The 14,265-nt window shown below is 46.6% G+C and overlaps 1 protein-coding gene across 1 annotated transcript; it reads right to left on the bottom strand.

The window, feature by feature from the left end:
• Positions 1–3,293: 3,293 nt before the first annotated feature.
• On the bottom strand, positions 3,294–12,032 carry COX17 (cytochrome c oxidase copper chaperone COX17). Its single transcript, XM_077822823.1, has 4 exons — positions 11,914–12,032; positions 11,649–11,786; positions 4,831–4,944; positions 3,294–3,508 (listed from the first exon to the last, which is right to left on the bottom strand). Exons 2-3 carry the CDS (start codon positions 11,759–11,761, stop codon positions 4,860–4,862), a joined length of 198 nt encoding a protein of 65 aa, XP_077678949.1. The 5' UTR covers positions 11,762–11,786; positions 11,914–12,032; the 3' UTR covers positions 3,294–3,508; positions 4,831–4,859.
• Positions 12,033–14,265: the final 2,233 nt, after the last annotated feature.

Raw genomic sequence — 14,265 nt, forward strand, 5'->3', positions numbered from 1 at the left:
CACTTATCTACTCTGTGAGCAGCTCTTCTGTTTGGATCTATGTGATGGTGTATACAAACCCCACATTGGAGAGCATGGAATTAAGGAGCAGCTTTGGGCCCAGGCCACCCCGTCCAGACACACTTGCAAAACCTGCACAAGCTGGAGGCAGGGTTTTTAAAAGGAGAGCAAAGCAGCTCGGGGGGGGGGGGCAGTGGAAGGGAGCAGACAGCTGCTGTAAGGGGAAAGTACTGCCTAGGAGCTCATTGCCTGGGACCTGACAACATAGACTTGTGCAAATCCATAAAAGAGAAGCATGGGACAGAGCACGCTGGTCAGAGAGACTTACTCTGGGGAGGTAGAGGAGGCTGGGGTAGGAAGTAGTCTGGGGGGCAGTGGCTTTAGCTCCAAGGTGCTGATTGGAGCTGCCCACCATTTAGGCCCTGGACTGTAGCCTGGTGAACAGGGAGGGCCTGGAATCCCCTACCCACTCTGAAAGGACAATACTACAAAAGCCTTCACCTACTGAGATGCCAGCTGGAAAAGACAGTAACTGTTCAAGGGCCCAGCCCGCAAAGCTCCTGTGCAAAAGGGAAGGACTGGAAACAACTGGGAGTGAGCGCTCCAAGACAGGCATGCACTTCAGCAGGGAGATGTCCCGCCAACCACTGCCTGACCACTAGGCAGCACTGGCGGTGGTTGTGCACCTTCTACAATCCATGTTACAGCAGCAGCAATGCTAGTGTCAGCAAAGTTAGCTGGCAGCTACACAGCAGGCACAGCAATGGAAGGAATGCCCACCCCACAGGAAACATAACACCATGTTAAACTTTTAGAGTTTGCTGCAAACACACAGGGGCTTCATCCAGTATAGAAAGAAAAACATACCCCCTTGTTCATGTATTTGAAGTGCACGGACAGTAGTAGAGTGGCTGCTAAAAAGTTACTCAATGAGAGCAGTTACCCTCCCCCCAGCATATTCCAGAGCCAATATGCTGCAAAAAGATGTTTTCTCTAGTGATCATTACTGCAAATTGCACTCAGGCTTTGAGGATCCAGCTAGGCTCTTCCTGTCCCTTACAACAACAGTAATAGTCAGGGTTTTAACATCTTCCGTCATCCTATAGTGTCAACAGAGCTCTAGGAGAGCAAACTGGATCCTGTTCTATCCTCTGCATCAGTAACACAATCATCAGCTGTGCTCCGGTGGGAGAATTCTCACGGTTGTCAGGAAGCAGTCACTTTTCACGGCCAGATGCATCCTTTGAGGTCAGAATATGGATGCAAAGGACGACAGCATGAAGTCAGCCTGCATATGCCAATGGAATAGGCCTTTGCATAAGATAGGATTACAAGGGTGGTTGTGTTTCAGGACAAACTTACAGCAGTCATGCCTATCATACCATTCCCATTGGCACTAGTCATTTAAAGAGACATGAGCAGCTCCTTTACTAATACTGTATTCTGGATTAACACATTTTGTACTAGAAAGGGCTAGCATGAGACTTGAAGACACCTTTAAAAAAGGAGATGGAATGAGTCAGTCAGTCACCATCCCTGGCTGATTTTATCCCTGGGAAGACTGGCTCCATGTGGAACACTTATTAGTACCAAAGTAAGCAATACCAGAGCCTGGGTCACCTTTGGCAGCTTACTGTAGGGTGAAGAAACAGTGTAAGTGAAGGCTGCCACATACAGCAGGAGAGAGCAATTTGAAAAAACACTTTCATCACAGTCTGTTTGGGGGTGAAACAGGACAACAGAAAGTTAGACACACTTAGAATTAGGTGCCTAGCAAACACAGAGCTGTTCTTCCCCCGCCCCACCCCCACCTCCACCCAACCCAAGCAACTCCTACTGTCTTGATGGGGAGTTATTCGTAGTCTGCAGTGGTTAGGGAGAACTGGAACCTAAGAAATATAAATGGAGGATACTCATCTTCCTTTTTCACTCTTTCTTGGCCTTCACTAATGAGGAAAGGATGATCTTGTGGCCAAAGGGCAGGAATATGCACCAGAAGATTCAAGTTCTATTGCTGGTTTGCCACTACCTGTGACCCTGAGCAAGCAATTGCCCTTTTGGGTCTCCGTTTGCCCCTCAATACAATGACGATATTATTTACCTTCCTGACAGAGCAGGTTAAGGTTTAATTAACATATGTGAAGCATTTACAGATCCTTTGGTAGAGGTGGCTATAGATACAAAACATAAAAACTTACTGTATGCTTTCTACTAGAAAACAAAACCTACAAAACACAGGCTAACACAAGAGACGAACCACCACTAGAGACAGAAGTTTCTGGGAAGTGAGAGTGCATTGGGGTTACTTCCAGTGTGTTGTTTCTGATGACTGCAAGGAGGCTCAGTCTTTTGCATCAGCTTCTGGATAGGTCTCGGACAAATGTGAAGGGCCCAGTCGAGAGCCGCTGTAAAGGAGAATGAGTTCTCTCACCCAACCCATAGCTGTTAGCGAAGGGAGGTCTGCTTCTCTTCCCACCCTTCCCCAGCTTCCATTTTTAAGGTCCCTTACTTGTAAATAGACTCAACTCACAGCTTTCAAACACACCACTCAAAATTAAATGTGTCAGTATTTGTGCCACCCAAAGTGTTTTGAATAACACCAGAGAAACTGACAAATGTCTTGTTAATTTCACCTTGCAGCAGGCTTAGAAAAGCCCTGAGCCAGTAGATATAGTGAAACATGGGTGAAGACTCAGGAGGACAAAGGTAGCACTGTTATCAGTTAACTGTGAGTATATCTGAGCATCCATGAGGGCTAGAAACTTATTTTTAAAAAGGTGGTAACTTAAGCCTCCCCAACTTCACATGGAAAGTTCCTAACTTTCCACAAGCTAGTGAATTTTTCAAGCAACGGTACAGAAGTGCCAATGATTATTAAATTTCTGTCTTGGGAGATGTGGACAGCACAACATTAGGAGCAGCAGAACCTGTTTCAACCCTAGGGGAAGTTCCGTGCAAAGAGCAGCAGGCTTACAGGAGCAGATGCCCTGACTTATCTGCAATACTGGTTATCCCTGCACAACAGGCAACAGCTACAAGCTTCAGCATATCTTTGCTTTTGTCCACAACAGGATCACTTATCGCTAGCATGATTTCCCCATCCTTAGTAGTAGAGGGAAAAATCTCGCTAGAAACTAGCATATTTTAATATGATTGCAGCTATCGCGGTTCTTATTCCAATGTGGATAGGGAAAGGAAAGGAGAGTCATTAACCAATTGCTGCCCAACATACTACAGACAATGGTTTGGGTTAGAAGGTGGGGGTAACCTTTGCTTTAAAAATGAAAGGGGAATGAGCATTTTTAAATCCTTTATTAAGAGGAAAATATATCTCTATCAGCCAGTCAAGATCAGATAATGGAGGTGCCACAGAGGCAATATACATATGGTTTTTATTAGAAATTCTTTATAAATAGATTTCTCATAAGTTTGTTCTTTGAAGTAGCTTGCAGAAATAACTTAATATTGTTCAGCCACCCGAGAAACCAGTCACCCAACAGCAAATCACCTAGGAGAAGAAAAAGAATACCTCAAATAAGAGACAAGACTTCTACTGGACATGATCAGTAACAGTTCAACAGCCTCCTGTCATAAAGGTCACTATATGCAGCAATTTGACCACTACACTCGTGACAGTCACTTCCAGAGTTTCCCTGTTGTAGGTACTCTAGGAATACAATATGGTGTCTTTGTAATGATGGTGAGACAATAAAAGATGAAAGAAGGAAAGCTGAACTCCATATTTAAAGAAGGCACTGTCATTTTTAATCATTTCATACCCTCTCAAACTCCCTGTTTATAACCCTCTCCAAATCCAAATCTATTACAGGACAGCTGTTAGTAAGAGTTGGATTGTGCTTTGTGATTGTAGAATTACTTAACATGGATGCAGACTCCCAGCAGTCCTTTCAACACTGCAAACCCTCTAATACAGCATCTTTTCAAACTGCAGGTCACGACCCAGTACTGGGTCGTGGAATGTAAGACACTGGGCTGCAGTGGCTCTGGTCAACACCGCTGACCAGGCCATTAAAAGTCTTGTCAGCGACGCTGCCCGATTAAGGCAGGCTAGTCCCTACCTGTGCCCGGACAATGGGAGCTGGGGGGAGCGGTGCCTGTGAGCACGAGCTGCACAGAGTCACTTGCATGCCTCCACCTAGGAGCTGGACCTGCGGCTGGCTGTTTCCGGGGCTCAGCACAGTCTGCGGTGCCAGGAGAGGCAAGAAGCCTGCTGTAGCACCCCTACTGTGCCGCAGACCGGGAGCTGTCCGAGGTAAGCCCGTGTCCCAATCCCTTGCTCCAGCCCTGAGCCCCCTCCTGCACCCCAAACCTCTCATCCCTGGCCCCACCCCAGAGCCTGCACCCTGAGCCCAGAGCCCTGACCCCCTCCTTTACCTCAACCCCCTGCCCCAGCCCTGAGCCCCCAACCCAACCCAGAGCCCCCTCCTGCACCCCACACCCCTCATCCCTGGCCCCACCCCGCAGTCCTCACCCCAACCCTCCGCCCCAGCCCTCAACCCCTCCCACACCTCAACCAAGCCCCTCATCCCCAGCTCCGCTGGGTTACAAGCATCAATAATTTTCTTCAACTGAGTCACCAGAAGAAAAGTTTGAAAACCACTACTCTAGAGGCCAGCAGCAGTTACTCTTGAGCCAGTGAGGCCAGCAGCAGATGCCTGCCTTCTCTTCTTCATCCTAAGGCACCACCTTTCACATATAAGGAGGTGCTGTGCTGGTAGTCCAGACCTACTAGTGACACCTACTGTGTTCTCAGGGCCACTGCAGAGGCAGAGACCAAGTGATGAACGTGGTCCCACAGTCTATACTCACCATGCATACAGCCCCGCTGCTCATCTCGTTCATACTTTAAACCCCAAGGCTCTCATGCACTCCTTGTGAGCCTCAATAAGAGGCCCGCAGTGCTCCTCCCCTTTCTCAATGATGCTGCAAGGCAAAGAGATTTCCCTGGTTAGCTAGCAAAACGGACACCATGTAATCCTCAGATTTGCAGGACTGATGGCTCTTGCAGGTGAAGGGTTCATGAAGGGAAGAAATTGTATAACAGATTTCATAGTAAGCAGGCCATAAAATCAATTACACAAATAAAAATTTGAAACAATCTGATTTAATATAAGGCTGCCCTTAAACTCAGCTGATTTGTTTGACTTTCCCTGCTCGTTTTTAAATATTTAAAATAAAAATAAATTGAAAAGGCAGTAGTTTCAAATTAATTTAATCTGCAGTTTACCTCAGGGAGAATTAACTGGTTTACTTCAGAGAGACTATCCTCATCTAGTTATTGCATGTGGAAAGAGAGGACACCTAGTAAAGATATTGACTGTCTCCCATCCTTCCCCATAGGAATGAAGCCACAGGCTTCTCTCAGATAAGATGGCTGTCATTTCCCTACAGCCTTTTCAAGCGGAAGGGAGGCTACTCTTAGTAAAGAAGGCCATTGTCTGTCACAGTTTGCAATGGAAGCCAAGCTGACTTTGAGGAAGACAGCTGCCAGCTAGGCTCTATGCTCAGAGAACCTGGACAATACAAGGAGACGACAAGGGAAAGTTAACATTACCGGCATACTCATTAAGCTTTTCATCTTTGCTGCACAGCTGCAAACTCACTTGACACCAATGAATTAAACTGAGTCAGTTAATACTTTTGCCTGTGTTATACCCAAGGCAGTATTTTTTTTCTTCCAGGAGTCTATGTGCCATCTTTTTTTTTTAAATGAAAAGAGGTTCTGAAGAAAAGATGAAACCTCAAATCGGGTGGGGGGTGGTGGTGGTGAAGATCTTTGAAAACTTGAGCTTAACAATGAGGGGGACACATGCATTGCACCCATCAGGGGCTCCTTGCATCCCCCCACAACCTCCCTGTATGCCATCCTCTCATGCCCCTCTATTCCAGGGACTTTTTGCAACTCTCCCACAGCTCCACCACATGCCAGGGTGTCATTCTCTAGGTCCCTGCATCCCTCATCAACACTCCCCATATGTCCATTCCCTTGCCGGTTCCTAGTTCACTCCCTTGCCCCCACAATCACAAAGTAGATTCTCCCTGTCCCCACTCTCCTCTGGGTCCTGGCTTCCCTGCCACCACAGTCCTCTGTGGGTCCCTGCTTCCTCACAGCTCCACCTCTACTTTTCTCTCCCTCTCTGGGTTGCTGTTTCCCACACCCCCACTGCTCCACTCCCCCCATGCCATCACTACCACTGGTCCCCATTCACCACACACACTTTAAACCCTCCCTGTAAGGCTCTTATTTTTGTAGGGTCCAGGCTACAGACAACTCTCTGTACAGATAGTTAAGCTGCAGCATCTGACAAGTGTAGGCAGCAGCAAGGGGTGGCAGAAAGATCCTTTTGCCTACAGTACCAGGCAGTCTGGGGCGCCCTGATTTTCCTGGGAGTAAGGCTTTTCCAGTGTCTGAGTTGCATCAAAATCCATTGGGCTTATGCTCATGGATACCTAGAACATCCCTGAAATTTTGGAATTGATCAAACACAGCATTCCAAAGTTATCACATTACAGACAAACAGAAATGCCACTGAGTTGATTTGAGTGTTAAACCTTGAGTCACTTGGCCAACTATAGAACTTCAGAACACAAGATTACTTTAGAAAATTAAAACATGTTCAGATTTATACCTTTACTTTCCTCCAAAAGTATTCAAGTTTGTCACCTTCCAGGTCTGTGCAAAGTTCCCATTCAAAGGAAAATTCTGGAAGAATTTTGAACAATGGAGCTACTTTTGGCATCTCTCTATTAGGGTAGAGCATTTGTAGCTGTAAGGGGTGGTACCAGCAGCTACAAGGCCATAAATATGATTAAGAATAGTTATCAAGTTGAAACCTAAAGAGACTTCAAGTAATACATTGTATTATTTGTGAAAAATATGCATGGGTTAATGATTCCAGTGATGTGGAACAAGCACACCTCATGTTCATGTTTGCACCAAAGTACTTTACGCACACAAAAAACAGTTCTCTTTTGCAAGCCACCAAGTTCTAGTGGCTTGAGCAGGGGACCAGCAGTCAGAACTGTGTTCTATTCCTGGTTCTGTCATTAACTCACAGCATGATGTTTGGTAAGTCATTTAGGCCATAATTTTTAGTTACTACACACCTGTGCCTCAGTTTCCCCTCTAAAATACAGGTCTGATATTGACACACCTCAGGGGAGGACTATGAGTAAGAATATGATTACAGAGATCACAGATTCCATGACTTCACCGGACCTCAGTGATTTCTTTGGCTTCAGCCCTGCTGCAGTGGCCAGAGCTGCCACCCCATCCTGCAGCAGTGGCCAGAGCGGTCAACAGCCAGGGCCAGAGCTGTCCACCCACCACCCCTCTCCAATGGCTAGGGTGGGAGCTGTCTCCTCCTCCCTCCCACGTGGCCGGGGATGGAGTTGGAGCTGTCCCCCTCCCCCTGCAGTGGTGGGGGCTGTGAGTCGCGTCTCCCACAGTTCCCTGGGCAGTCACACACATTTTATCATCACAGAAATGGAAGACTCCTATTAAGTCTGAGATCCTCTCTCCTCCATCCTTGTCCAGGGCAGAATTATGCCATACAGTGCAGTGCTTTGTCTAGAGAGGACCCCAAGCCAAAAAACTATGGAGAAGTTCAGAAATTAACTCCACATATCCCTTCTCTACTTTGGCCAAGCATAACGTGGAACTTGCCATACTGCTTCACTCAATCCACGATTCTGTCTCTGTCTGTAGCCAGTATCAAATAATTCAGAGAAGGAGAAAGATACTCCATAGGGAACAGTTATGGAATAACTCAACCATAGTGAAAGTTTAAATTCCTTCAGTTAGTGATTGGGTTATGTTCTGAAGCAACAGGTTTTATATTCATTCTACAAAACAAACTTTTTATGCTGTCTAATTTAACAGTGGATGTTCTGATTATCTACATAAAAGTGCCTAATCTTTTCTCATATCCTAAGAACTTATCCTCAAAGATGTCTAGTGGCAGTTAGTGCTACTGGATAGTTATCTGTTGTGTAAAATACCCTAGTTTTAAAATGTCCAGTGGAAGGGAGTACCTGCCCTTTCCCTTAAGGAAGTATTCCATGGCCTACCATGCCCCACAATCAGGAAGTTATCTTGATGTTTAGCTTATATTGTCCCTATTTTAATTTTTAACTACCCAAGACAGAAAACCAGGTAACATATACTATTTTGTATCACCCTAAATAATTCCTATTTCCAACTGTGGGGTTTATACTTTGCAATCATAGATGGTTATTATTCATTTAACAGCCACTGATTTATTGACTTGCAAACCGACAGAGTCCCAGCCCCAAAGGAGGACCAGCAAGCTCTCCATGGACCATTAGAGACCTACTTAACTACAGCATTTTCACGGTCAACTCAAAAATGTTAAAATGATTAAACGATGAAAAGTAAATTGGTTTCTGAAATTCTAGTGCAATAATCTAAGGTGCTATTAGTAAGAATTAAAGACATTAAAAATTGTGTACACCTCTACCCAGATATAACGCAGTCTTCGGGAGCCAAAAAAATCTTACCACATTACAGGTGAAACCGTGTTATATTGAACTTGCTTTGGCCTTGAGCACTTCTGTTATTAATAGTCACTTCCTGCCCCCTGACTGACCCCTCAGAACCCCCGACCCATCCAACCCCCCCCCGCTCCTTGTCCCCAGACTACCACCTCCAGAAACGCCCCCCATCCCTAATCACCCCTCCCAGGACTGCTCCCCCTACCCAACCCCCCTGCTCCCTGTCCTGACTGCCCCAACCCTTACCCACACCCCAGCCCCCAACAGGCCCCCCAGGACTCCCACACCCTATCCAACACCCCCATTCCCCATCCCCTGACCGCACTGCCCCCAGAACCTCCAAACCATCCAACCCCCCCCCCCACCCGCTCCCTGTCCCCTGACCACCCTCCGAGACCCTCTGCCCCAGCCCGGCACCCTTAACACGCCGCTCAGAGCAGCATGTCAGAGCCAGACACGCTGATCCGCCAGAGCGCACAGCCCCACCCCCCAGAGCGCTGCGTTATATCCGAATTTGTGTTATATTGGGTAGTGCTACATCGGGGTAGAGGTGCATATATTATTTTTAACCCAGGTATCAAATTATTGTTGCTATTCTCTCACCTCTAAAGGGTAGAATACCACTTAGTGAGATAACTTCCTCAGTGAGGCCAAGGTTCATTATGAAATGCTAAACATAATTCTACTCTACAAGTTTGCAAACAAATTGTAGTAAAAACTTCAGAAATTAGGATTTAACTTGTATTAAAAGTCTTTAAAGTCTGAAGCAACAAGAGTCTGCTGCATGGGTCATAAGAATGTGGAGAGAGCTAGTTAGGTTTTTTTAAAAAAGTTAATAGTTTCTGATACTATGTGTGTCCTGAAACCACTTACCAATTTTGGTGTTTTAAAAGAAGTAAATTAAGTGTTTCTCTGACTCGCTGCCGTGTGCAAATCCCAAAAGCAACAAGAGAAACTGATGATACAGAAAGTGTAGTGAAATACACACTATAGAAGACAACTATAGGGAACTGACTATACAGGAAGGGCTGTCATATACATAAATAAAACATAACACTGAGAAGCGTTCCTCTCTGTTACTTGTAATGACAGTAGACAAACAATTTTCAGGCGGAAGTGAGATTTTTACTTTGGTATATCCATTTAATATCCCCACCCAAACTCCCACTTCCTTGTCTTGAATACTTGCAGTGTCACAAGACTCTTGAGTGTATTATTTCTCAGGAGGGAGTGCTATGAGGCTGGTAGCTGGATACACAGAAAAGAGAAACTTGTAGATGACTTGCACTAACTGACAGGTGAAAACACTGGGGAAAAAAAAGGAAATGTGTAGGGAGGTCCAAAGCAATAAATAACAGGATAAAACTTAGTTAAGAAAAATTAGGATGCATATCAGGAAGAGTCCTTAAGTAGTGCAAGCTATTAAGGCTTGTCTACGTTTACCGGAGGATTGACGCTGTGGAAATCGATGCATCAGCGGTCAATTTAGCGGGTTCTGCTAAATCAACCTCCAATCGCTCTCCCGGCGACTCTCCACCTGATCGAGAAGAGTAAGGGGAGTCAACGGGAGAGCATCTCCCATCGATGTTGCGTAGTGTGGACCCCGCAGTAAGTAGATCTAAGCTACGTCGATTTGAGTTACGCTATTCATGTAACTCAAATTGCATAGCTTAGATCGACTTTTCCCTTTAGTGTAGACAAAGCCTGAGATGGATTATTCTCTCAAGGGAAGTAAAGCAAGTCCCAGCACCTGAGACATGTAAACTAGAAAGGGCAAAACATACTACAGCATACCATCCTGTCACAGCTGAGAAGATGAGCTAATTGTGACCTAACAAGTAACTCCCTCCTCCTTCAACCCACTATGAATTTCTGTTGGTATATGAAAACTAAAAAATGCTTAGCAGATTGGGCCTTTTAGCTTTGCTCTCTGAAACTCCCTCCCACATAAGATATTTATTTGGGTGGAGTACCTCAGAAGGCAGAAAGCTAATTTATAATCAGACTAAGACAATATATTAAGAAAAATAAAAGTAATGATAAGACCTGTATACACACTGGATTTTTCTGGAGAGTTATTTTTGCATCACCATTGGTGCTGGAATTTTAAACATCAACACATTGGATTAAAGTAGTTTCCTGATAATTTAAAGAGAACTTGTATCATTTGTATCAATTGATGGTGCTGCCAAAACAAATCCCAAACAGTAAGTAATCACTGCCTGAAAAAGGCAGGTGATCCCCTGGGAACTTTAAAATATTATCTACATGGAAGTTAGTTATTTGTTTCTGAGGGACTGGACTAATCTATAATTAAAATGTAGAAAAGTTCCAGACAGAGTTCTGGCAACTGAAATTCCTATTTGCGACGCAACGGCAATAAAGACAATGACTGGGAAAGCTCCCCCAGCACCACTTCAAGTCCTCGGCTACATCCTCTGAAGCATTTCCGGGATTAGGAGGCTGGATCACTTGTTTCTAGCCCTCTTCATTCCCTCTGAAGCAACTGGCACCAGCCACTGCCGGATGACAGGCTATCGGGCTAGATAGTCCATCAGCCCGATCCAGCCAGGTCATTCTTAGAAGGCTCAACTTCCATGCCCTATTCAGGCCCTAACCTACCTGCAGACTAAGGGAGGGAACGAATTAGCGGGAGTTATCATGGTGATTTTGGCAGGGGGGTCATCTGTCCACGGCGAACCAGCCGGAGGCTTGGGCTACACTGAAAACGGACACGGGCAGCGACAGGCCGGGCAGGGCGCGGTGCCGGGGAAAGCCACACACCCGGGAGACGCGGCGGTGCTGACCGCACCCCGGATGAAAGGGGAGGGCTTCCGTCGACACAGCCCCGGTCTGCACTTCCCAGGTAGCCCGACCCAGCTGGCTCGCTCAGCGGTACGAACGACCCCGGGGGCTGTAGTTAAGCCGGCCCGACCGAAGCCCGCCCCGCAGACACAACCAGGGTGAGGGAGGACGTGACCCGCGGGGGGCCCGCGGCCGGGCTCGGGGAGGTGGAGTCGCGACAGCCCGCAGGGCAAAGCCCATGCGCTGCGGCGGGAAGCGCCACCCGCCCCGCCACTGGGCCCCGCGGCGGCGGCGGCGGCCCCGGTTACCAGGCATCCCGCGCCTTCTTGGTCTCGGGGCAGGCGCAGCAGGGCTTCAGCGGCTTCTTCTCCTGCGGCTCGGGGCCCGGGGGCTCGCAGCTGGCGGACGCCAGGCTCGACATCTTCGGCGGCGGCTTCGCAGGATCCCTGCGGACACAAGGGGCCGGTGAGAGCCCGCTCCTCCCGCCCGGCCCCCAACGCCCGGCTGCCCCCGCCCCCCGCGGGGCCCCTCGGCACCTCCCCGCTCACATGCGCAACCCCCGCACGCTCCTACCTGGGCCCGCGCACAGATCGTCAATGCGCAGGCGCCTGGCGGGCCGGGACTTCTTCCGGGCAGCGGCTTCCCTCCCGTGAGCCCGACACTTACTGCGCCTGCGCGCCCAGTCAGGGACACGCCCGGAAATGGAGTTCTGCTGCGTACGTACGTACGCACCCGCCGCCGCGCGCCTTTGGTCGCTCCACGCGTATCCCACTTATCGACCCCCCTGGCCGCGTGCTCGCCCGCACTCGCCCCTCCCTTCTCACCCTCGCCCTCGCCCTGCACGTGCCCCTCCCCCTCTGCTCTGGGTTGCTGAGATTGCAAAAACGAACGAGACAGTGAAGGGGGGGGGATACAAAATTTTGCTTCCTTGGAGCCCATGTGTTTTGGGAAAGCTGAGGAGGCCACAGAGACCGGGTTTGGACTGTTACAAAGAGCGTGGGGAACAGAGGTCACTGAACAAAACGCCCCCAAAAGACTTCAGGACTTAAAAACCCTTCTGAGAGCCAAGGCAAATTGGAGATCAACAGCAGAACCTGGACGACCTGTGCACACAGGACAGAACTTCTGTCCCCCCCTCCCCCTTTTCTTCTTACATTACAGCCCGGCCAGCCTTGCGTAGTGCGGGTGTGAGTATGGAAGTGGGTTAGGGCTTGGGGCACTAACACTTTTTCCCTTTCTCTGAGTAACGTGGAGGCCCCCCAGCACTCTCCACTATTATTTTATTATTTTATCGATAAAGCTTTAAAACTTAGATGCTTAATGTACTCCTTCATCTCCTCCCCTAACAATCCTGTGGCCTCAGCCTTATCACCTGACGCCTCAGGCAGATTGGTAACAGAAGTCTGTCACGCTACCTCAGATCCTGGTTTGTCCTGGACTTTCTGCTCTCCCTAGAGATTTCATTATAATCATCTTAAATGTAAAAGACTGAGAGAGAAGATCCCCCTTTCCCATCCCCCATGTATCCCTTTCCTTTTGAAGAAACAGTATAATAGAAGGTAACATAAGAAACACCTACCCTCCACTTCATTGTCTTTCCATTCATTTTCAGGTGGCATTTGAATATAGAACTTCATTCCCTTGTCTATGCCATTTACTTTCCCCCTCCCTCTTGTTTAATTTTTATTCTGCAAAGCATTTCAGAAAACACCTTCTATGAAAGACTGCAAAATAAATACAGTAGGTTTTCACAAGGAAATTTATTATAGCAGATATGTGTTTACAAAATACTGGTACATTAGGTAAAGTTGTATTACACTTACATATTGTTAACTATTTGTATGGATTGAGCATTGCTATATTGGCATTCCATTGTGTATGTTCATTGTGTCTCCATTATATTTTATTTGTGTACAGTAATTCATTCTTTCATGTGTGGGTTTTTGTAAATCTGGAAAACTTTGCAAATAAATACAAAGGGAAAATGAAAAAAATACTCTTCCAATTACTAACCACCACTTTTTTTTTTTAACCTACCCCCATATGTCTGGCTTTACTAAAGAAACAGGTGCTCAGATACTACAGTGATGGCCACAGTATGAAAGTGTGGATAGATTATACTGTGCTTGTTTGAGCTGAACAATACATAGCAAACTGTCCTTCTGGCAAGAAAGTTGCATGATCACTAGGTTATATCTTTTGTTGCCAGTTGAAAAACCAAAGGCTCTGAATGATCATGAGCTTTTGATTGGTGTCTGCACATCAAGATCAGTTCAACAGGAAAAAGAGTTTTTAGTCGTCAGCCAGATATGGATAAGAATTTTAATATAAAGATTAGTATTACAGCTTTGCCACTTCTATCATCATGTTACATGCTTGTCCTGAGGTAGAGTTCAACAATTCAGCATGACAGACAAGTTATAATGCAAGTGATTCAAGTTGTCCTAATTGCCCGTGTTCTGAAGCTCTTGCGCATCGTAAGAATGAAGAGGTACATTGAAGAGTGGGATGAGGTCAGTGTACTTGCCAACTTATCAGGATTTTGTGTGATTTATGATTATGAGAGAAACAAAAATGATTAAGGGTATGGAACAGCTTCCATATGAGGAGAGATTGGTAAGGCTGGAACTTTTCAGCTTGGAAAAGAGATGACTAAGGGCGGATATGATAGTGGTCTATAAAATCATGCTTGGTATGAAGAAAGTAAATAAGTGTTATTTACTCCTTCTCATAACACAAGAACTAGGGGGTCACCAAGTGAAATTAATAGGTAGCAGGTTTAAAACAAATAAAAGGAAGTATTTCTTCACACAATGAACAGTCAACCTGTGGAACTCTTTGCCAGAGGGTGTTGTGAAGGCCAAGACTATAACAGGGTTTAAAAAAGAACTAGATAAATTAATGGATGATAGGTCCATCAGTGGC

Source organism: Eretmochelys imbricata, chromosome 1 (assembly GCF_965152235.1).
Source record: "Eretmochelys imbricata isolate rEreImb1 chromosome 1, rEreImb1.hap1, whole genome shotgun sequence".
NCBI classification, from domain to species: Eukaryota; Metazoa; Chordata; order Testudines; family Cheloniidae; genus Eretmochelys; species Eretmochelys imbricata.